Source organism: Aotus nancymaae, unplaced genomic scaffold (assembly GCF_030222135.1).
Source record: "Aotus nancymaae isolate 86718 unplaced genomic scaffold, 86718_ANA_hifiasm-v0.15.2.pri h1tg000010l, whole genome shotgun sequence".
NCBI classification, from domain to species: domain Eukaryota; kingdom Metazoa; phylum Chordata; class Mammalia; order Primates; family Aotidae; genus Aotus; species Aotus nancymaae.
In genome coordinates, this window is record NW_026988421.1 from 60559018 (window position 1) to 60582516 (window position 23499).

Here is a 23499-nt window from a genome sequence, read left to right on the forward strand (position 1 = left end):
CCCAAAGTGCTGGGATTACAGGCGTGAGCCACCGCACCCAGCCTTTATTTTTAGTTTTTTGAGACAGTCTTGCTCTGTCACTCAGGCTGGAGTGCAGTGGCGCGATCTCAGCTCACTGCAAACTCCGCCTCCAGGGTTCAAGTGATTCTCCTGCCTTAGCCTCCTGACTAGCTGGTATTACAGGCATCTGCCACCACTCCTGGCTGATTTTTGTATTTTTAGTAGAGATGGAGTTTCACCATATTGGCCAGGCTGGATGAACTCCTGACCTTGTGATCCGCCCACCTCAGCCTCCCAAAGTGCTGGGATTACAGGCGTTAGCCACCATGCCTGGCCTTTTTTTGATTTTTAGTAGCAATGAGGTCTTGCTATGGTTGCCCAAGCTGGTCTTGAACTCTTGGTTGCAGGTAATCCTACCACCTCACCCTACTAAAGTGTTGAGATTGTAGGTTTGAGCCACTGCACATGGTTGATTTTTCTGTAATAAGGACATATAACATGTCCTTATTCTGCAGGGTTGAGCTCTTTATCTATTGGGGATGTTCTCTGTATCATTGTGCAGAGTAAGGAGTTTGGGGGCAAAACTCATATTGAGTGGTGGCAACCACATCTAGCCAATAATTTCCTTTTTTTTTTTGAAATGGAGTCTCACCTGCCTCAATTCTCCTGCCTCAGCCTCCTCAGTAGCTGAGATTGCTCCCGAGTAGCCTGCCCCAACACCCAGCTGATTTTTGTACCTTTTAGTATAGATTTGGTTTTACCATGTTTGCCAGGCTGGTCTTGAACTCCTGACCTTCAGGTGATCCACTCCCCTCAGCCTCCCAGAGTGCTGGGACAGGGACGAGCCACTGCACCTGGCTTGACAGTACCTATTTTTTGAAAAAATATATAAATTAGGCCAACTTTGAAAAAACAATTTTATTGACTCTCAGTTATTTAACTTCGTTCATCTAGTCTAATCAGGTAATGCTTTTGAACTTTGTTTAGACATGCTAAACATTTTTTTCTTTATCTTTTAAAGCTGGTTTATTGCAGCCTCCTGTTCGTATAGTTTCACAGCCACAACCGGCACGAAGATTAGATCCACCATCCCGATTTTCAGGAAGGAATGACAGAGGGGATCAAGTGCCTAACAGAAAAGATGACCGAAGGTATATTTTCTAAAGTAAACTGTGGATGGTGGCAGTACAACAATGTAAACATACTTAATGCCACTGAACTATATGCTTATAAATTTTTAAAATGGTAAACTTTGTTATGTTTATTTTACTACAAATTTACAAAAGTTAAACAAGTATACTATGGAATCTTGCTTATATTACCTACCCTATTTATTCATTGAAGAGCTTTTCTATAATATTAGAAATATTTTTTAGTAATCTTAGAAAAATTTGCTTTCAGTCGTGAAAGAGAGAGAGAAAGACGTAGATCGAGAGAAAGATCACCTCAGAGGAAACGTTCCCGGGAAAGATCTCCACGAAGAGAGCGAGAAAGATCACCTAGGAGAGTTCGACGTGTTGTTCCACGTTACACAGTTCAGTTTTCAAAGTTCTCTTTAGATTGGTAGGTTATTCCCCTGCCATTGTTTTCTTAAATTACCAATTTCATATAATTTGATGGAATATGTTACAGAGGTATTTTTCTTGCAACATTTATTTGCTGACAGTTAAGTGTTCTTCATATAAGGGCAGAAATACAATTTGAAGTAACTTAGTTTTCTACAAGGCTGCATTATTTTTAAACCCCCATGAAGGATATCAACTGGTATTGAAAAAGGCAGCGCTTCAAGGAAATTCCTCTGTCATAAAGTTATTCCCTAAAGTTACAATCAGTTAAGATCTAGACTTATTGATAACTTCAAAACATGTATAGTCCATTATATACAATGATTCGATAATATAGTAGTAAACCAAGTATTTCAAGTTTAGCTGTGGCAATGTAGTATAATAGAAACCCTAGATCTAAATATATATACTCACAGACATACATAATTTATACACATGTATGGTATATGTGTACGTATGTACATAAATATCTTACTTTTTGGAATCAGAAGTCATGGCAAATTACCAGGAATTTTTTTTTTTTTTTTGAGACTGAGTCTTACTCTGTCAACAGGCTGGAATGCAGTGGCGTGATTTTGGCTCACTGCAGCCTCCACCTCCCGGGTTTAAGCGATTTCCCTGCCTCAGCGTCCCGAGTATCTGGGATTACAGTTGTTTAGCACCACGCCCAGCTAATTTTTTAATTTTTAGTAGAGATGGGATTTCACCATGTTGGCCAGGCTGGTCTGGAACTACTGACCTCAAGTGATCCGCCTGCCTTGGCCTCCCAAAGTGCCATGTTACAGGTGTGAGCCGCTGCACCTGCCCAAGTTGCCAGAAGTTTCTGAGGTTCACCTGCAAAACAAAGGTAATATTAACTAGCAAAATTATGGTGAGGGTTAGTTGATGTATCCAAAGCACTTAATCCAGTGTATGGCAGTTGTATATTCTCGATAATTAATGGTGGGTTGGTTAACTTGGTTAATAGATTAATAGATGGAACAAAACAAATTGGCAGTAAAATAATAAAATCATTAAAAGCAGTGTTCAAGGCTGTTTAGCCTAAAAGCAAATAGCTGTATGCACTTCAGTGGCCTGATAGGATATTAATACATTTAAACAGAGTAATAATTACTATTCATAATACTGGCCTATCAGAGGCTAAAATTTCTATATATCCAGTACGAGATTTAGTAAACCAGTGTATTTTAGTCCAGCTACTTAATGCCAAGAAAATTTGGCTTGGTAACTTTTCTTAATTATATTACATAGTTGATGTTCATTTATCTTGTTTATGATCAAATCAGCAACTATTAATTTACTAGTGTTCTTATTGATGTTTACTTTTTTTTTTTTTTTTGAGATGGAATCTCACTCTGTCGCCCAGGTTGGAGTGCAGTGGTGCAGTCTTGGCTCACTGCAACCTCTGCCTCCTGGGTTCAAGTGATTCTCCTGCCTCAGCCTCCCAAGGCACACATGGTGGTGTGCACCTGTATTTCCAGCTTCTCAGGAGTCTGAGGCAGGAGAATAGTGAGACCTCACCTCTACAAAAAGTAGAAGTTAGCCACATGTGGTAGTGCATCTGTAGTCCTAGCTATAATACTTGGGAGGCTGAGATGGAAGGATTACTTGAGCCCAGGAATTCAGGTTACAGCAAGCTATGAATGTGCCACACTGCACTCTGGCCTTGGCGACAGAGCAAGATTCTGTCTGTAGATAGATTGGATAGATAATAGTATATTAACTGACAAGTTTATTGCTCTGTGTTTATTTTTATCCTTCAAATAAAGACATCCCTACATGTAGATTACTTCATCTTTTGTACTTCTCTCTATAGTTGTCTTTAAAAAAGACAGAGTTTGTCTTTTCATCTTACATTATACTTTTAACAAACATTTCTTAATCTTTTAACATATTGACCTTTCAGTTCCTCTGTTTTAAAAGCTCTGCTTCTTAGGAAAAAGGAAATGATCTTTTAAAAAAAATCATTGCGAGATTTAAAAGACAAGAAATTTATCCCCTCTATACATAATAATCAGGTATGGATCTTAATCATTCACAGAGAAAGGGGTGTGGAGGTGCAGATAATTCAAGGAACATATGAGTTTTGCTTTTGTGTAGATTTTTGTAGTTAATTTTAAATGTAAGTATGCTTGATCTAGGAACTTACTATAGTAAAATACAAGTTTTACTTTTTCTACACTCAAAAAACCTGATTGAGCAGCACACAGAACTACTAATTTGGTACCCACTCTCATTGCTGTTTTGTATCCATTTTACACGAACCCTAAGTTTCAAGTAATCCACAGTTCCAAATGAGGAAAACCTGCTCTTGTACAGATATTTTCTGGAGCTGAGGTTCAAGTTATTTCAAAGGGTCTTCTGTAACAAAAAGTAAAGAAATCGGCTGGGCGCGTTGGCTCATGCCTGTAATCCCGGTACTTTGGGAGGACAAGGTGGACGGATCATGAGGTCAAGAGATCAAGACCATCCTGGCTAATATGGTGAAACCCCGTCTCTACTAAAAATACAAAAAAATTAGCTGGGCATGGTGGTGCGTGCCTGTAGTCCTAGCTACTCAGGAGGTTGAGGCAGGAGAATCACTTGAACCCAGGAGATGGAGGTTGCAGTGAGCCAAGATCACGCCACTGCACCCCAGCTTGGCGATAGAGCAAGACTCTGTCTTAAAAAAGAAAGAAAGATAGATAACACTGAGATACTATTTATTCAAAGCTTTGAGTATACAGATTTGAAAGTAATATTTTCATATGTCTCTATTCAAATCTATAGCTCATTAGTAACTGACTTTGTCTTTGAGCTTACGTTTTACTATGTCCAGTTATATTTGCTTCAGAATTGAGTGAATGTTTGTGTAACCTTTTTATTAAGGCTGTTTATTCACTACTCATGTCTGTTTTTCAGTCCCAGTTGTGACATGATGGAACTAAGGCGCCGTTATCAGAATTTGTATATACCTAGTGACTTTTTTGATGCTCAGTTTACATGGGTGGATGCTTTCCCTTTGTCAAGACCATTTCAGCTGGGAAATTACTGCAATTTTTATGTAATGCACAGAGAAGTAGAGTCCTTAGAAAAAAATATGGCCATTCTTGATCCACCAGATGCTGACCACTTATACAGTGCAAAGGTTTGTATTCCACTGTGATATACAGCTTAAATTTCTTAGCAGTTATTCATAATAAAAGGGTATGTAGAATTAACCTTTAGAAAGTGGTTGTTAGGTAGACCTGAATACCTGTTTTTTTCTTGACTGCTTAATCCTATTTTGGTTAAAAATTTAAGCTCTCTTTGCCTCATGTCTTAAGCTGTAAAACTGGTTATTATTCTAACATTTTAAACCTCATAAAAAATTGTGAAGATAAAATTGATGTTAATGAGACATTTGGAATATTGTATGACTTCTGGTAGCCTCAGATAAAACTTAATGTTAGATGAATGCACTAAATATCAGTCTCAAGGGAAACATTCAGTATATTATGTAAAGTCAATAGTTTTCTTCTGTTTAAAGCACTGACTGAAAAAACATCCTTTCAAAGTTAAAACTAAGTAATTATAAGGTATCTAGGCCTGGCGCGGTGGCTTGCGCCTGTAATCCCAGCACTTTGGGAGGCTGAGGTATCTGATACTGTTTTTGCTACAGTATTTCACTTCCTATTTTTATTAAAAAATTTCGGATATCTAATATTTAAAGATAATTAGTAGTGCTTCTTATTTTTTCACATTAGTTTAGACTTTTGACAGGATTGAATTATTTGACTATAATAGGTAATGCTGATGGCTAGCCCTAGTATGGAAGATTTGTATCATAAGTCATGTGCTCTTGCTGAAGACCCACAAGAACTTCGAGATGGATTTCAACATCCTGCTAGACTTGTTAAGGTAAAAGGACACATTTGTTTTAACTTTAGATGTATTCACTTGACTTAGCTGTAATTTCGTACACATACAACTTAAAACCTTACATTTTAATTTTTGTTGATAAGTTTAATGACTAATATCAGTATTAAGGCACTCAGAATTTAATGATGTAGATGTTTTTCTCATTGCAGATTATGTCTATATCTTACCTGTATGCTATTAGTTCAACTGTCATTTTGACGTCTTACATTTGTAACATAGTAAAATCTTAGTGGAAATCGGATTCAGAGTGTCTTTGGATGTTGTTGAAGTTTGAATTATAGCTTGTTTCTTTAAAAGAACTCTATCTGAAGAAATATTTTAGAAGGATGAGTTATGATGTGTATAAATCCTATTCCATTGCTGAAATGCAGTGTGGAACACAATGAACTGAACTCTTCCTTGACTGACAGATACCAGAGGTAGTAAAAATGATATTGGAAAGGTTTGTACCTTTCCTTCTCAAGTATCTTATTTGTAATTTGACAGGGTGCATAATATATGTAAATGATTCTTTGTTTTGAATTAGTTTTTAGTGGGCATGAAAGGCAAGGATGAAGCTATGGCCATTGGAGGCCACTGGTCTCCTTCGTTGGATGGACCAGACCCAGAAAAAGATCCCTCTGTGTTGATTAAGACTGCTATTCGTTGTTGTAAGGCTCTGACAGGCATTGATCTAAGTGTGTGCACACAATGGTAAGTACCAACTTATTTCTTGATTAGAAGTGTTTTACTAATAGTTTATTTAGTTTTCTTGTCAATCAGCCTCTTCCCCCTGTTTATTTTAGCAACCCTGGTCATGCAGGTAATCTCAAAGGAAAATCCCCATTTGTAGCTAAAGTTTATTTGGTGCCAAAATGTTTTGGGGAAAAAGAATTAAGACTAATCAAATAAACTGAAAATTTAAATGTTTTGTTATGCTGTACTTTGGAAGTTGGATGTATGTTGAAAATACTTTTCATTTCATGCATAGCTGGAGAAGATCGTCAAGAGAGAACTTCATTTCATTATAATTCTTTTGTTATAAAATGATGTAGTTGCTGATTATTTTTGTTCAGCCATATTTTCTCTTGAGGCTTATTTGTCCTGTGTATTTTAGTGTATCTCTTGTGACTTAATTTGAGAATATTCTTTTTTAGCACATGAAATCTGAACAGCTATCCAGCTTCTTCAGGTATTCTCTAAAATATGGGTAGCTCTGTAATCAAACTTGAAAATGCCTTGGGGGAACATATTCTTCCTTTAACCAATTAAATATTGTACAAATGTACCAAAAGAGGAACTATGGCTTCTATAATTTTTTTTTCTTTAGACCAACCTCAAGTTCTTGCAGCAAAATTTCTTTACTTGATGTGCTACAAGTGAACTAGGGTCTTTAAAATGTATTTTAGAATTTTTTTTCCAACATGCTTCTTCCCTTGCAACAGGTACCGTTTTGCAGAGATTCGCTACCATCGCCCTGAGGAGACCCACAAGGGGCGTACAGTTCCAGCTCATGTGGAGACAGTGGTTTTATTTTTCCCGGATGTTTGGCATTGCCTTCCCACCCGCTCAGAGTGGGAAACCCTCTCCCGAGGATACAAGCAGCAGCTGGTCGAGAAGCTTCAGGGTGAACGCAAGGAGGCTGATGGAGAACAGGCACTGAACGCTAATCCCTTTTTCTATTTCCGCTTCTCACAGGCACAGGAACACAGGCACAAATGCACACCACACACTACATAACAAACACACATGGAGGAACATAACTGGTAACAGCGACTGGTAATCCAGCTTTCAGCAGTATAGTTGTATGTTCTTTTCTTTTAAAAATTCTGTCTATTATCCTAACTTTAAGAGTGCTGAGACCTCAAAGGAAAATAAGTTGTGCTTAAATTGCACAAATTTTGTTTTTATCATAGGTCTAGTTGCTGGAATCTGGGACCCAGTTGTTGAACAAGATTCAGTATTAAGCCATTTTAAACATTTTGCCATTTTCTAAAATTTAAAAAATTTTCTTTTTCATGGTCATCAGTTCTAGTCATGGATATTTGAAATTGGACAACCACAAGTCTGAGAGATTTGAAATTTCAGGCTATGTGGCAACGTCTTTGGTACATTTCAAAGGTCTGACTAAATCAGTCTTTGGGTGGCTTGAAAATTGGGGCAAGATCACACACTGTGTGGTTTGTGGAGACCGGCAGTGTTTGTGCATCCCTGATATCCTTTGTGTTGTAATTTATCACCCTTTTGTGTTTCACAGATCTGGCTTTGATTGGCTGATGAGTGTCTTTGTGATCAGTTAAAAGTGGTAGAATGTATGTACGTGGACTTGCCTAAATAATAACTTTAGGAGAAGACAATCTGAAACATTTGTGACCTTGCACAGATCAGCAACAGACTTTTAAAAATAAATTGTTTTTATTTTAAGGTTTCATAATGGTAATTACATTCTTAACTTTGTATGTCAGGATGAAGAAGAGAAGGATGATGGTGAAGCTAAAGAAATTTCTACACCTACCCATTGGTCTAAACTTGATCCAAAGACAATGAAGGTAACTTTGATAAGGATGGATTTTATTTAATTTTTTCAATTAAAAAACATTTTTTTTGAGATGGAGTCTTGCTCTGTTGCTCAGGCTGGAGTGCAGTGACATGATCTCGGCTCACTGCACGTCCACCTCCTGGGTTCAAGCGATTCTCCTGCTTCAGCCTCCTGAATAGGTGGGATTACAGGCATGTGCCACTATACCTGGCTAATTTTTGTGTGTGTTTGTTTTTTTAGTAGAGACTGGGTTTCACATGTTAGCCAGACTGGTCTTGAACTCCCGACCTCAGGTGATCCACCCGCCTCGGCCTTTCAAAGTGCTGAGATTACAGTCATGAGCTACCGTGCCCTGCTATTTTTGTATTTTTTTAGCAGAGATGGCGTTTTGCCATTGTTTGCCATGCCGGTCTTGAACTCAGACTCCCAAGTAGCTGGATTACAGGCATGTGCTACCGCACCTAGCTAATTTGTATTTTTAGTAGAGACGAGGTGTCTCCGTGTTAGTTAGGCTCGTCTCGAACTCCTGACCTCAGGTGATCAGCCCACCTTGGCCTCCCAACGTGTTGGGATTACAGGCATGGGTCACCGCAGCTGGCCTAAGGATGCTTTTTAATTTGAAATCTCTCAACAGAAGTAAGAGTAATATTCATAATAAGAAGGGCAGAGTTTTTTCAGACAAAAGCTATTCAGGATGAAATCCACTGATTTTATATGTGTAGCATATATTGTATTATTTTACTTTATTTTATTTTTTTGAAATAGAGTTTCACTCTGTCACCCAGGGTGGAGTACAATGGCACGATCTCAGCTTACTGCAACCTCTTCCTCCTGGGTTCAAGTGATTCTCTTGCCTCAGCCTCCCTAGTGGCTGGGATTACAGGTGCCCTGCCACCACACCTGGCTAATTTTTGTGGTTTTAGTAGAGATGGGGTTTCAGCATGTTGGCCAGTCTGGTGACCTCAGATGATCCACCCACCTCGGCCTCTCAAAGTGCTGCCTCGTGCCCAGCCAATTGTATTTATATGTGTATAAATTAAAAGGAAGTTTTATAAATCAGTGTAGCCAATATCCATTGAATGGCTATAATATACAGGGGCCTGTAATGTAACTATTGTAACTTTGAGAACTGACCAAGAAGGTAGGATTGCTGCACTAAGTAACTTCAATTCAAGGGGATGGGAAGAAACACGTGAAAAATGTAATTTGGTTTTTAAAACAAAATTTTTTTTTTTTGAGACAAAGTCTTGCTGTGTTTCCCAGGCTGGAGTGCAGTGGAGTGATCTTGGCTCACAGCATCTTTGGCCTCCTGGGTTCAAGCGATTCTTGTGTCTCGGCCTCTTAAGTAGCTTGGATTACAGGCTTGCACAACCATGCCAGGCTAATTTCTGTATTATTAGTAGAGATGGGATTTTGCCATATTGGTCTGGCTGGTTTCACACTCCTGGCCTCAAGTGATCAGCCCACTTCCGCCTCCCAGAGTGTTAGGATTACAGGGGTGAACCACCACGCCAGGTAAAACGTTGATACACATCTAAACTGGGAAGAGGCTGGGATTGGTGGCTCACACCTCTAATCGTAGCACTTTGAAACGTACAGATGGGCATATTGCTTGAGCCCAGGAGTTTGAGACCACCTTGGGCAATAAACATATATAGATCACCCTGGGCAATATATATATATATATATATATATATATATATATATATATATTTGAGACAGTGTCTTGCTTCGTTGCCCAGACTGGAGTGCAGTGGCACAATCTCAACCTCTGCCTTCCGGGTTCAACCAATTCTCATGCCTCAGCCTCTCAAGTATCTGGAACTACAAACCTGTGCCACCATACCTGACTAATTTTTGTATTTTTAGTAGAGACGGGGTTTCATCATGTTGGCTAGGCCAGTTTCAGACTCCTGACCTCAAGTGATCCACTGCGCCTGGCCTGCTATCATTTTTAACATTGTTACATGTTTTATTCCATTTGTATTTTTGTGGGTACAAGCTTTGTGATTGGTTGGTTGGTTATTTTATGTAAAAGTTACAATCACTTCAATCCGAGGATAATGAGTAGAAAAAAAAACACACCGTAAAATAATAAGCCAAGTAAAGTGGCTCATGTCTGTGATCCCAGCACTTCTGGAGGCTTAAGCAGGAGGATTGCTTCAGCCTAGGAGTTCAAGACCAGCTTCTGCAACATAGTGAGTCCCTGTCTTTACAAAAATTTTAAAAAATTATTTGGGCATAGTGGCACACGCCTGTAGTCCCAGCTACTTGGGAAGCTAAGGTGGGAGAATTGCTTAAGCCTGGAAGGTGGAGCCTACAGTGAACTATGATTGTGCTGCTACACTCCAACCTAGGCAACAAAGTGAAATCCTATCTAGAAGAGTGTGTGTGTGTGTGTGTGTGTGTGTGTATGTATGTATGTGAGAGAGAGAGAGAGAGTGTGTGTGTGTGTGTGTGTGTGTGTGTAAGGTTGCAGCTGGGTACAGTGCTTTATGTCTGTAATCCCAGCACTTTGGGAGGCCCAGATGGGCAGATTGCTTCAGCCCAGTAGTTCAAGATCAGCCCTGGCAACATACTGAGACTCTGTCTCTACCAAAATAATAATGATGATAATAATAATAATAGTTCACCAAGCCTGGTGATGCACGCCTGTAGTCCTAGCTACTCAGGAGCCTCAGGTGGGAGTATCACTTGAGCTTAGAAGGTCAAGGCTGCAATGAGCTGTGATTGTGCCACTGCACTTCAGCCTGGGTGACAGAACAAGACCCTGCCTCAAAAAAAAAAAAAGAAAAATGACTTATCCTCTGGCATTAACATTAATTTTGTCCATATTTTAAAATATTTTATACTATTCAATTTAATTGATACACAGATTTTTTCTTAGGTGTTATTTTTTTTTACAGGGACAGTGTACAATGGTGTGATTAGAGTTTACTACAGCTTCAAACTCCTAGGGTCAAGTGGTCTTCTCACCTAAGCCTGTCAAGTAGCTTGGCTAAACGGATGCTCCATCATGCCTGGCTAATTTTTTTTTTCTTTTAAGAGATGGGGTTTTGCTATGTTCCCCAGACTGATTTTAAACTCTGGCCTCAAGCGATCCTCCCACCTTGGACTCTAAAAGTGCTCAGATTACCAGCATGAGCCACCATTCCCAGCTGGTATTTCTCTTCTATTAGACGTTTGTTTATTTACTTACTTTGAAAGACAAGGTCTCTGTTGCCGTGGTTGGAGTGCAGTGTCTAGTTCACTGGAACCTAAAATTCCTAGGCTCAAGCAATCTTCCCATCTTAGCTTCCTAAGTAGTTAGGACTACATGCATTCACCACCACACCTGGCTAATTTATGAGACATTTAGACTCTTCACTGTTTTGAAGGGAGGGAATAAGTAAATCTATTAAGGTTTGTGGGTTTTTCCCCCCTCTATTTAGGATGTTTCCTTAGGGTAGACTCCCAGAAATTAGAACTTCTGGGTCAAAGCGCATTTGAAAAAAAATTTTTACACATCTTAAAATGTTTTATTTTCCAAAAAACTCTATCATTTTGCATTTTCACAAGCATTGTGTGAGCTGTACAAATGTTCTTCTCACCAAATTTTTAAAAAATTGCACGGAAGACCTGGCGCAGTGTAATCCTAGCATTTTGGGAGGCCAAGGCGGGCAGATCACAAGGTCAGGAGTTTGAGACCAGCTTGACCAACATGGTGAAACCCCATCTCTACTATAAGTACAAAAATTAGCTGGACGTGGTGACACGTGCCAGTAATCCCAGCTACTTGAGGGGCTGAGACAGGATAATCAACTTGAGGGCTGAGATAGGAGAATCGGAACCTGGGAGGCAGAGGTTTCGGTGAGCCGAGATCGCGCCACTGCACTGCAGCCTGGACGATAGCGACTCCGTTTCAAAAAAGAAAAATCACACAAAAGATAATTGTAGCTAGTTTGTTTCCTATTTCAATGTCCCTTTTTTTCCTGTGTTTTTATGCTCCATATATTCAGGTAAATGATCTCCGAAAAGAGTTAGAAAGTCGAGCTCTTAGTTCCAAAGGATTAAAATCTCAGTTAATAGCCCGATTGACAAAACAGCTTAAAGTAGAGGAACAAAAAGAAGAACAGAAGGAGTTAGAGAAATCTGAAAAAGAAGAGGATGAGGAGGATGATAGGAAATCTGAAGATGATAAAGAGGTATGTACTCAGTCTATCATTGTACTCTATTGTATTAATATTGGTGTATAGGGTGGAACATGTGAGTTGAGATAATGTGTGTGGCCGAAGCGGGCAGATCACAAGGTCAGGAGATTGAGACCATCCTGGCCAACATGGTGAAAGCCTGTCTCTACTAAAAAAACAAAAAAAAAAACAAAAAAAATTGGCTGGGCATGGTGGTGTGCACCTGTAGTCCCAGCTACTCAGGAGGCTGAGGCAGGAGACTCCTTGATCCCCCGGAAGGTGGAGGTTGCAGTGAGCCAAGATCTTGCCACTGCACTCCAGCCTGGGCAATACAGTGAGACTCCATCTCAAAAAAAAAAAAAAAAGATGATGTGTTTGTGTACTTTTATTTATTTATTCATGTTTTTGAGACGGAATTTTGCTCTTGTTGCCCAGGCTGGAGTGCAATGGCGCGATCTTGGCTCACCGCAACCTCTGCCTCCCAGATTCAAGCAATTCTCCTGCCTCAGTCTCCTGAGTAGCTGGGATTACAGGCATGCGCTACCATGGCTGGCTAATTTTGTATTTTTAGTAGAGATGGGGTTTCTCCATGTTGTTCAGTTGGTCTCGAGCTCCCAATCTCAGGCCTTCTGCCTGCCTTGGCCTCCCAAAGTTTTGTGATGACAGGCGTGAGCCACCACACCTGGCATGTATGCTTTTATTAAGGTGCAGTTTACTTGTAATAAAAGTCAACCTTTTTGTGAACTGTGCTGTGAGTTTTTACAAATGCATATAGTTGTATAACCACCACCACCACAATGAAGATACAAAACAATTCTAGGTAAATGGCTTAGAGATTGAGTTCTGTCTAGTGAAGTGCTTATCCCATAATTTGCCTGCTTCTAAAACAGTATGTTTGATTGAATCAAACCTTGAGACTCAGACTATTTATTCAAGCTGTTTTATGCTTCTGTTTTATGTCCAATAGAATAACTCCTGAATTCAGAAGCCTGTTACTTGTTTTCTGAATTTGAAATACAGGGATTTGAGAAGTGTGTTTTAGCACTAGTAATTGGATAAGCCACAAAATCTGTTTCTAAATCTTATGCGTTATAAAGTACACATCATAGTTTGTCTAGAATTCCTGCCAGATATGTTTAAATCTAATTGTGAGAAAATAATCAGTAAGTCTAAAATGTGAAAATTAAAAAAAAAATTTAGAATGTGAAAAATTCTCAAAGAAGCTTTCCTAAACTTTTCAAAAAGTGGTCCATATAATGAAAGATTAAAATAAGAAATGGTTAAAGGGATGTCTTCGATTAAAGGAGGCTAATGAGACATACATCAACCAAATAAATGAACTAAGTGAAACCTGACTAGATTCTGGATATGAGAAAATTTTCACCAAGAGTATTTGGGACAGTTCAAGAAATTTGATTATAGATATGGATGTGACATTAGATAATATTAAAGCAATGTTAAATTTCTTGAATGTGATAATAGTTTTGTAATTGTGTAGTATAATTACCTTGTTCTTATGTAATACATGGACTTGTGATTTCTTTTATTTTTGTTTTTTGTTTTTTGTTTTTTTTTTTTGAGACTGAGTTTCGCTCTTGATACCCAGGCTGGAGTGCAATGGCGCGATCTCGGCTCACTGCAACCTCCGCCTCCTGGGTTCAGGCAATTCTCCTGCCTCAGCCTCCTGAGTAGCTGGGATTACAGGCACGCGCCGCCGTGCCCAGCTAATTTTTTGTATTAGTAGAGACGGGGTTTCACCATGTTGACCAGGATGGTCTCGATCTCTTGACCTCGTGATCCACCCGCTTCGGCCTCCCAAAGTGCTGGGATTACAGGCGTGAGCCACCGCGCCCGGCCCTGATTTCTTTTATTTTTATTTTATTTTATTTTATTTTTGAGACGGAGTTTCGCTCGTTACCCAGGCTGGAGTGCAATGGCGCGATCTCGGCTCACCGCAACCTCCGCCTCCTGGGTTCAGGCAATTCTCCCTGCTTCAGCCTCCTGAGTAGCTGGGATTACAGGCACGCGCCACCATGCCCAGCTAATTTTTTGTATTAGTAGAGACGGGGTTTCACCATGTTGACCAGGATGGTCTCGATCTCTTGACCTCCTGATCCACCTGCCTCGGCCTCCCAAAGTGCTGGGATTACAGTCTTGAGCCACCGCGCCCAGCCTATTTTTATTTTTTGAGATGGAGTCTTGCTCTGTCGCCCAGGCTGGAGTGTGGTGGCGCGATCTTGGCTTACAGCAACTTCTGCTTCCCGGGTTCAAGCAATTCTTGTACCTCAGCCTCCTGAGTAGCAGGGATTACAGGCACCCATACCATACCTGGCTAATTTTTGTATTTTTTAGTAGAGATGGGGTTTTGCCATGTTAGCCTGGCTGATCGCAAACTTCTGACCTCAGATGATCTGTCCACTTTGGCCTCCTGAAGTGCTAGGATTACAGGTGTGAGCCACCATGCCTGGCCCTCTATGAGTTATTTTCATGATGGAATTGTCCCAGAGTTGGCCAATGAGAGTTCTTTTATGTGCCCCCCCCTTTTTTTTTTTTATCACTTTCTGAGGCTTTCTTTACTAAATTACTAGCTTGATAAAGCATTTCAGTTTTATTTTGTGCTATCCTTGTCCTAGTTCAGGAAATCAGTCATTTCGCCAGGAAGCCCTGGTTTCTTTTTAGTGAAGAATGATATTTGGAAGCCAAAATGTGCTCATTACAATTAGGTTGCTGCTCCCAGCCCCTTTCATTGAATGGAGATATGAAAGATGATTGATTGATTGATTGATGACACAAATATTTACATCTTTATATTTCTATATCTTATATATATTGGAAGCTGTGAATTTACACAGGTACCTCCAGTTCTTCCAGTGATCTGACTGTCTACCCTGTGCTATCTCTGCATGGATTACTCTCCTTGCTCCATCTGGGTTTCAATAGTTAGTAATAAAGTGGCTCATATCACTGGGTAGTTGCGGCTCCACTACCCTGCGAGCCTCCATCTCCTGTGTAGGCATCTACCTTCCTTGAAAAGAGGATGTCTGTAGAACTGAATTGTTCAGAACAGATGGAGACAATATCGTGATACCCTGTCTCTACAAAAAAAAATGGTCACACGTGTCTGTAGTATCAGCTACTAAAAGGGCTGACATGGGAGGATTACTTGAACCCAGGAGGTCAACGCTGTAGTGAGCTGTGATCACACCACTACACTCTGGCTAGGGTGACAGAGTGAGACCCTGTTTCAAAGTGGGGAAAAAAAAAAAGATTGCATATAATGAAATGCACAAACCCTTACCAAGTTGTAGATCATTTCCATCTTCCATCCAGTCCCTTTTTTGGATTGACTTTTAGCAGACCTGGTTCTCCTTCCCACAGCCACTTCTATTAGAGAAGCTGAAGAATTGCTACAGATAAGGTCAGATACATGACCTGTCTACCAATCATATACTCACTTTATGAATTTTGAATGTTAACAACATGATGAAGAATGCTTGTGTCTTTTGTAACATTTTCTTTTAGCACACTTTAAAAATAGTTAAAATTTTCATCTGCCATGTGGTGGTGTCTTTCTGGCCCACTTTCATCATCTTCAGGGATGTATTTCTGTTGCTGCTTTTCACTCTTTTTTTTAAATCCTGAATTTGTATGGGATTTGACCTCAATACTTTTGTATTCATTTTTATGTGCATTTAGTTTACGTGAACTTTATTAAGGTAGTTTGTTTCAGATAGCTTTTCTGACTTCATTGAGCTCTGCTCTTATGTTCTATTGTTTTCTTCTTTTGTCAAAAATATATGGCTTGCTTTCTGTCTCTTTTGCCCTTTATCACTTTTAATCTGGGCCTTCTATGTCTTTGTTGTCCCTGTCCTACTCCCAGCAGTTTCTTCTCAGTGTACGGCCCTGGTAAATGAGATTTGCAAGTTTGTAAGGCTGGAGTGGTCTATGCCACTTTAGATCTTAAAATGAATTCTCCACTCACTCTCTTGTTGGAGGTAAAATTTTGCCTAGTTTCAGCTGGTGCACTTTCCTATAGATACCTACTGGCTGTTTGTTGGTTTTCTTGTTCTCCCATTGCTTCCTTATGCTTGCTTCAGACGTATTCGTCAGTAACACATAGGTCTTTTGGCCTTTTCCCACCCATTCGTATATTGGTTTGTAGGGATACCTTGTCACTTTTTTTGTTGTGAATGCCATCGGTTTTTTTTATTTTGATATCTATACTGCTTTGTCTCTTTAGTGTAGAGTTTCAGGAAGATCCAAACTTATGCTACCATCACTGTTTTCCCAGAATTTTCTAATGTATATAGTCTCAATATAGGTAATTCTCCCCGCTCTTTACGAGGCAGTTCCTTATGCTGGGAGATCCAAAAGAAAGTTAGGAGCCATCAAAGTTTACTACCCTTAGTCAATTTGAGCTTTTCTCTCTTCTCAACTCTTACGGTTAGTATAAGCACCATGAAGAGTCATGGGAATTTTGTTCCTTTTCTTTATGTGGTATATGTTCGATATATATTCATCTTCCGTGTACATCACACATACAGATTTAACCTTGACTTGAAATTTCAAATATTTAGGAAGAAGAAAGGAAACGTCAAGAGGAAATGGAACGCCAGCGTCGAGAAAGAAGATACATTTTGCCTGATGAACCAGCCATCATTGTACATCCAAATTGGGCTGCCAAAAGTGGCAAATTTGATTGTAGCATAATGTCTTTGAGTGTCCTTTTGGACTACAGATTAGAGGATAATAAAGAACATTCATTTGAGGTAATGTTTTAAGCTTGAAATAAGATCCATGTGAGGTCCACACATTATGACTAGTTAATATATCTCTGAAATCTCTCTGTTTTGAGACAGAGTTTCACTCTTACTACCCAGGCTGGAGTGCAGGGGTGCAGTGGGGCTCACTGCAACCTCCGTCTCCTAGGTTCAAGCAGTTCTCCTGTCTCAGCATCCCAAGTTGCTGGGATTACAGGCACCTGCCACCATGCTCAGCTAAGTTTTGTATTTTTAGTAGAGACAGGGTTCACCATGTTAACCAGGCTGGTTTCAAACTCCTGGCCTCAGGTGATCTGCCCATCTCAGCCTCCCAAAGATAAGGGATTACAGGCGTGAGCCACCACGGCTGGATCTCTGAAATCTCTTTGAATGCCTCTTTCGTTGCTTCTGTTTTTTTGAGTTTTTCTTGTATTCTACTTCTTAGGAAACAACAGATGATTTCTCCTCTAAAGTTTTCTTACAGACTCACTTTCGTTGATTGTATTTCTTTGGTGTGGTTTATGTGTTCTATCCTCTGTATTTGTATTTCATGTAAATGGATAGTTGGATTTAAATTCTTTTTTTTTTTTTTTTTTTTTTGAGACGGAGTTTCGCTCTTGTTACCCAGGCTAGAGTGCAATGGCACGATCTCGGCTCACCGCAACCTCCGCCTCCTGGGTTCAGGGAATTCTCCTGCCTCAGCCTCCTGAGTAGCTGGGATTACAGACACGCACCACCATGCCCAGCTAATTTTTTGTATTTTTAGTAGAGACGGGGTTTCACCATGTTGACCAGGACGGTCTTGATCTCTTGACCTCGTGATCCACCCGCCTCGGCCTCCCAAAGTGCTGGGATTACAGGCGTGAGCCACCGTGCCCGGCAGATTTAAATTCTTAATCAAGTTCAGTTCTGTTTTTTCCTAGGACGCTTTCATAAGTAGTGTGGTATGTTCTTTCTTCAGGATATCCATAATGTCTAGTTGTCTCTTTTGGGGATGAGGTAATGCATTATTTTTTTCTCTAGAATTAAAATAACATTTAATACCGTTTAAAGAGATTAAAAATTTAACTTGTGTTTGAGTTGTAGGAGAAAATAATTGTTGTTTAACTTTTCATTGTTAATCTATTTTTTGTATCATTATTTTATTTTATTACTTATTTATTTATTTTTGAGACGAGGTCTCGCTTTGTCGCCCAGGCTGGAATACAATGGCGTGATCTTGGCTCACTGCAACCTCTGCCTCTCAGGCTCAAGCAATTCTCCTGCCTCAGCCTCCCGGGTAGCTGGGATTACAGGCGTCTGCCACCACACCCAGCTAATTTTTTGTATTTTTAGTAGAGATGAGGTTTCACAATGTTGGCCAGGCTGGTCTCAAACTCCTGACCTCATGTGGTCCACCTGCTTCAGTCTCCCCTCAGAGTGCTGGGATTACATGCATGAGCCTATATATTTATTGAGACAGAATCTCCCTCTGTCACCCAGGCTGGAACGCAGTGACATGATCTTGGCTCACTGCAACCTCCGCCTCCCAGGTTTGAGTAATTCTCCTCCCTCAGCCTCCTGAGTAGCTGCAATTACAGGTGCACACAACCAAGCCCAGCTAATCTTTGTATTTTTAGTAGAGTTGGGGTTTTGCTACATTGGCCAGTCCAATCTCAAACTCCTGACCTCAGGTGATGCACTTGCCTTAGCCTCCCAAAGAGCTGGAATTTCAACCATGAGCCACTTCACCTGGCCTGTATAATTATTTTAAAGCAGCTTTACAACATGTACTTATATGATTGTTAGTTTTCAAAACAATTGAAGACTTTTATCTCTAAGTATGTAATTACTTTACTCCTTAAAAATGGAATTTCCAACATATTAATTTTTTTTTTTTTAAGACAGAGTCTCGCTCTTGCCAGGCTGCAGTGCAGTGGTGCTATCTCGGCTCACTGCAACTTCTGCCTCCTGGGTTCAAGCGATTCTCCTCCTGCCTCAACCTCCCGAGTAGCTGGGACTACAGGCGCATGCCACTATGCCCAGCTAATTTTTGTATTTTTTTTTTTTTTTTTTTTTTTGAGGCGGAGTTTCGCTCTTGTTACCCAGGCTGGAGTGCAATGGCGCGATCTCAGCTCACCGCAACCGCAACCTCCGCCTCCTGGGTTCAGGCAATTCTCCTGCCTCAGCCTCCTGAGTAGCTGGGATTACAGGCACGCGCCACCATGCCCAGCTAATTTTTTGTATTAGCAGAGACGGGGTTTCACCATGTTGACCAGGATGGTCTCGATCTCTTGACCTTGTGATCCACCCGCCTCGGCCTCCCAAAGTGCTGGGATTACAGGCTTGAGCCACCGTGCCCGGCCAATTTTTGTATTTTTAGTAGAGACGGGGTTTTACCATGCTGGCCAGGATAGTCTCGATCTCTTGATCTTGTGATCCACTCACCTGTGTCTCCCAAAGTGCTGGGATTACAGGCGTGAGCCACCGCATCCGGCCCAACATATTCATTTTGTAGTATCCTGTACAAAATCATGATATATCTAAAATTTTTATTGTGTTTAATTATTGTATCTTATCAACATACGTTCTTTCATTTTCTAAATTATATTGGAAAAATCAGTCATGCTCCTTTGACCCAGAAAGTCATTGTCCACCAAGTGGTAAGATGAAAATCAAGGAAGACTAGAGACCTTTGAGGATTACTGAGGCAATTATAAACATAAAGTATGTGCTTAATGGTATTTATATGAAACATGTTGTAAATATTAGAATATGTTTAAATTTTGGGATTTTTTTTTCAATGTTAATTATTCCAATAAGCAGATGTCTTTAAAATTAGATGGTATGTGACTTTACTTTTATTAAGTAGTTACCTGGCCAGGTGCGGTGGCTCACACCTTAATCCCAGCACTTTGGGAGGCAGAGGCAGGTGGATCACCTGAGGTCAGGAGTTCAAAACCAGCCTGACCAACATGGTGAAACTCCATCTCTACTGAAAATAGAAAAAAATTAGCCAGACGTGGTGATAGGTGCCTGTAACCCCAGCCACTCAGGAGGCTGAGACAGGAAAATCGCTTGAACCCAGTGGGCAGAGGTTGCAGTAAGCCAAGTTTTTGCCACTGCACTGTAACCTGGGCAACAGAGCGAGACTCTGTCTCAAAAAATAAAATAAAATAAAAAGTAAGCAGTTGCCATAAATTGAAATAATTCCTAATAGTGCCATCCCTGTAATAATCACTTAATAAATAATTAGGCTGGGCACAGTGCTAACAGCACTTTGAGGGGCTGAGGTGGGAGGATTGCTTGAGCCCAGGAGTTCAAGATTAGCCTGGGCAACATAGTGAGACTCCATCTGAATTTGAAATAAAACAGATTGGGCAACTATTGAAAAATAGGCTAAAATTAAATTGTAGTCATAGTAAATTGCATTATCCTTTGCAATTAGGAAAAAGATCTGATTAAAATATTTTAGCAAATATACCAGATTTATAAAGATTACACATTTAAGAGCTGTGATCAAGCATTTCAAGTATTAGGCCTTTTTAAGGATCTGTTGAAAGCAGTGCACTTTAGCCTTAGAAATAGGTACATAAAAAATTTATTATATATAGTTTTAGGCTTAGGAGTTTGCTGGAGCCCATTATCTGTGGATGCTTACATAGTAGTAATAGATGCTCCCTATTCAGGATTTTTTTTTTTAAAACAGAGTTTTGCTCTTGTTGTCCAGGCTGGAGTGCAATCGCGCAATCTCACTGCAACCTCCGCCTCCCAGGTTCAAGCGATTCTCCTGCCTCAGCCTCCTGAGTAGCTGGGATTACAGGCATGCAACACCATGCCCAGCTAATTTTGTATTTTTAGTAGAGATGGGGTTTCTCCATCTTGGTCAGGCTGGTCTGGTCAGAAACTCCTGAGCTCTGGTAATCTGCCCATCTTGGCCTCCCAAAGTGCTGGGACTGCAGGAGTGAGCCACAGCACCTGGCCCCTATTCAGGATTTTTAATTGTTCCCTAATCCAGAATGCTTTTCTCCTAGACACCAATGTGGCCTTCTGGTCACTTTTTAAATGTCACCTTATCTGAGAGGCCTTATCTCACTATTCTCTTTTGTCACTCTCTAGATGCTCATCCTGCTTGTTTTTCATACAATTTGATGTTGATTTGGTCATTTCTTTTCGTAAAAATCAGGCAACCTCAGAACCAGAATAGGTTAACAAGAGACTTCATGATTTGGTTATTCTTTACTTCACTAGCTGAATGATAGGAGGAGTTTTTATAGCTTTCTTCAGTGCTGTATCCCTAATGCCTAAAACAGGTCCTGGTACATTGCAGGCATTTGATTTAAAACTTATTGAGTAAATGAATAAGGTACATTTATCATCATGAAGATTAATGCTTGTCAGCTGGGCATGGTGGCTCACATCTGTAATCCCAGCACTTTGGAAGGCCAAGGCAGGTGGATCACCTGAGGTCAGGAGTTCAAGACCAGCCTGGCCAACATGGCAAACCCCATCTCTACTAAAAATACAAAAATTAGCTGGGCTTGGTGGCACCAGCCTGTTATCTCAGCTACTCAGGAGGCATGAGTGGCAATGACCCAATGTCACACCACTGCACTTCAGTTTGAGTGACAGAGCAAGACTCCATTTTGGAAGAAAAAAGATTAATGGTTGTGTTACAATGTTTGATAAGGGTACATAATCATTATACGTGGCAAGTTTTATTTGATAAATTGCTGACTGTGCTGGCTTTATTATTTCTGTTGAAATTTAACTGGGCTGATGTTGGTGTCTTTTCATAGGTTTCATTGTTTGCAGAACTTTTCAATGAAATGCTTCAAAGAGATTTTGGTGTCCGTATATACAAATCATTACTGTCTCTTCCTGAGAAAGAGGACAAAAAAGAAAAAGATAAGAAAAGCAAAAAAGATGAGAGAAAAGATAAAAAAGAAGAAAGAGATGATGAAACTGATGAGCCAAAACCCAAACGGAGAAAATCAGGGGATGATAAAGATAAAAAAGAAGATAGAGATGAAAGGAAGGTCTGTAATAACCACATGGTTTAGAAGTTTTCAATTATTCTTCTAGGTTATGAAAGTTGATGTTGATTTCCATCAGAATATTAGATGTAAAAGCCAAACTGAAAGATTTTACTATATTAGAAATTCAGGTCTTCGAGACCATCGTGGCTATCACGGCGAAACCCCGTCTCTACTAAAATTACAAAAAATTAGCATAGTGTGGTGGCATATGCTTGTAGTCCCAGCTACTCAGGAGGCTGAGGCAGGAGAATCTCTTGAACCTGGAAGGTGATTCTCCTGCCTCAGCCTCCCGAGGGATTGCAGTGAGCCAAGATAGTGCCAAAACACTCCAGCCTGGGTGACATAGTGAGACTGTGTCTCAAAAAAAAAAAAAAAAAAAAGAGAAATTCAGGTCTTCAAATTAAGCCAATATGAGCATCTACATTTTTTTTTTTTTTGAGACGGAGTCTCTGTTGCCTTAGGGTGCAGTGTTGCGATCTTGGTTCACTGCAACCTCTGCCTCCCGGGTTCAAGTAATTCTCCTGCCTCAGCCTCAACTAGCTGGGATTATAGGTACCCACCAACAGGTCCATCTAATTTTTGTATTTTTAGTAGAGACAGCGTTTCACCATGTTAGTCAGGCTGGTCTCAAATTCCTGACCTTGTGATCTGACTGCCTTGGCCTCACAAAGTGCTGGAATTACAGGCTTGAGCTCCACTGTACCTGGCCAACACGTTATTAAAATTTCTTTTTCCCAGCCAGGCCACCACGCCTGTAATTCTAGCACTTTAAGAGGCCGAGGCGGGTGGATCACGAGGTCAGGAGATCTAGACCATCAAAATTTTTATTTCTGTTTTTTGAGATGGAGTCTTGCTCCATTGACCACACTGGCTGAAGCGTAGTGGTATAATCTTGGCTCACCACAACCTCTCCCTTCCTGGTTCAAGCGATTCTCCTGCCTCGGCCTCCCAAGTAGCTGGAACTACAGGTGCATACCACCTCACCCTACTAATTTTTGTTGTTTTGTTTTTTTTAGAGATAGAGTTTCACCATGTTAGCCAGGCTGGTCTTGAACTTTGGGCCTCGAGTGATCTGTCTGCCTCAGCTTCCCAAAGTGCTGGGATTACAGACATGAGCCATTGTGCCCAGCCTAATTATTATAATATATTTATAGCATGGGCACAGTGGCTTGCTTCTGTAATCCCAGCACACTGGGAGGCTGAGATAACCAGATTGAACCAAAACTCCAGTAGTTCGACACCATCCTGGACAACATGGTGAAACCTTCTCTCTACAAAAAATAAAAAAATTAGCTGGACATAGTGGCATGTGCCTGTGGTCCTGCCTGCTTGGGAGGCTGAGGTATGAGGATTGCCTGAACCCAGGTGATGGAGACTGCAATAAGCCCAGATCATGCCACTGCACTCCAGCCTGAGCAACAGAGTAAGACTGTGTCTCAGAAAAACACAAAAAAATTTAGTAATTTACGATGTAAAAGTACTTTAAACAACTTCAATAGATTTTTTATTTTTCGGTTTTAGTAATTTTATGTTTGATGAGATTTCTTGCTTAATTTAAAAGCATTTTAA

The 23499-nt window shown here is 40.2% G+C and overlaps 1 protein-coding gene and 1 non-coding gene across 7 annotated transcripts in view; both read left to right on the forward strand.

Annotated features, from left to right (window-relative positions):
- The window catches only part of CCAR1 (cell division cycle and apoptosis regulator 1), a 74452-nt gene that overhangs the window by 31062 nt on the left and 19891 nt on the right, over window positions 1–23499 (forward strand). For 5 of the 6 annotated variants that reach the window (XM_021672811.2, XM_021672813.2, XM_021672814.2 and 2 more), the window contains 10 exons: window positions 1022–1151; window positions 1402–1563; window positions 4467–4692; window positions 5331–5444; window positions 5992–6158; window positions 6890–7100; window positions 7910–7993; window positions 11982–12167; window positions 16730–16921; window positions 21691–21930. In XM_021672811.2, the coding sequence (XP_021528486.1) occupies window positions 1022–1151; window positions 1402–1563; window positions 4467–4692; window positions 5331–5444; window positions 5992–6158; window positions 6890–7100; window positions 7910–7993; window positions 11982–12167; window positions 16730–16921; window positions 21691–21930 (1712 nt within the window). The remainder of the gene's footprint in view (window positions 1–1021; window positions 1152–1401; window positions 1564–4466; window positions 4693–5330; window positions 5445–5991; window positions 6159–6889; window positions 7101–7909; window positions 7994–11981; window positions 12168–16729; window positions 16922–21690; window positions 21931–23499) is intronic. The other variant, XM_021672815.2, reaches the window with a different exon arrangement.
- On the forward strand, window positions 5794–5860 carry LOC135274084 (small nucleolar RNA SNORD98). Its single transcript, XR_010341895.1, has one exon. It is a non-coding gene; the product is annotated as a small nucleolar RNA SNORD98 (small nucleolar RNA).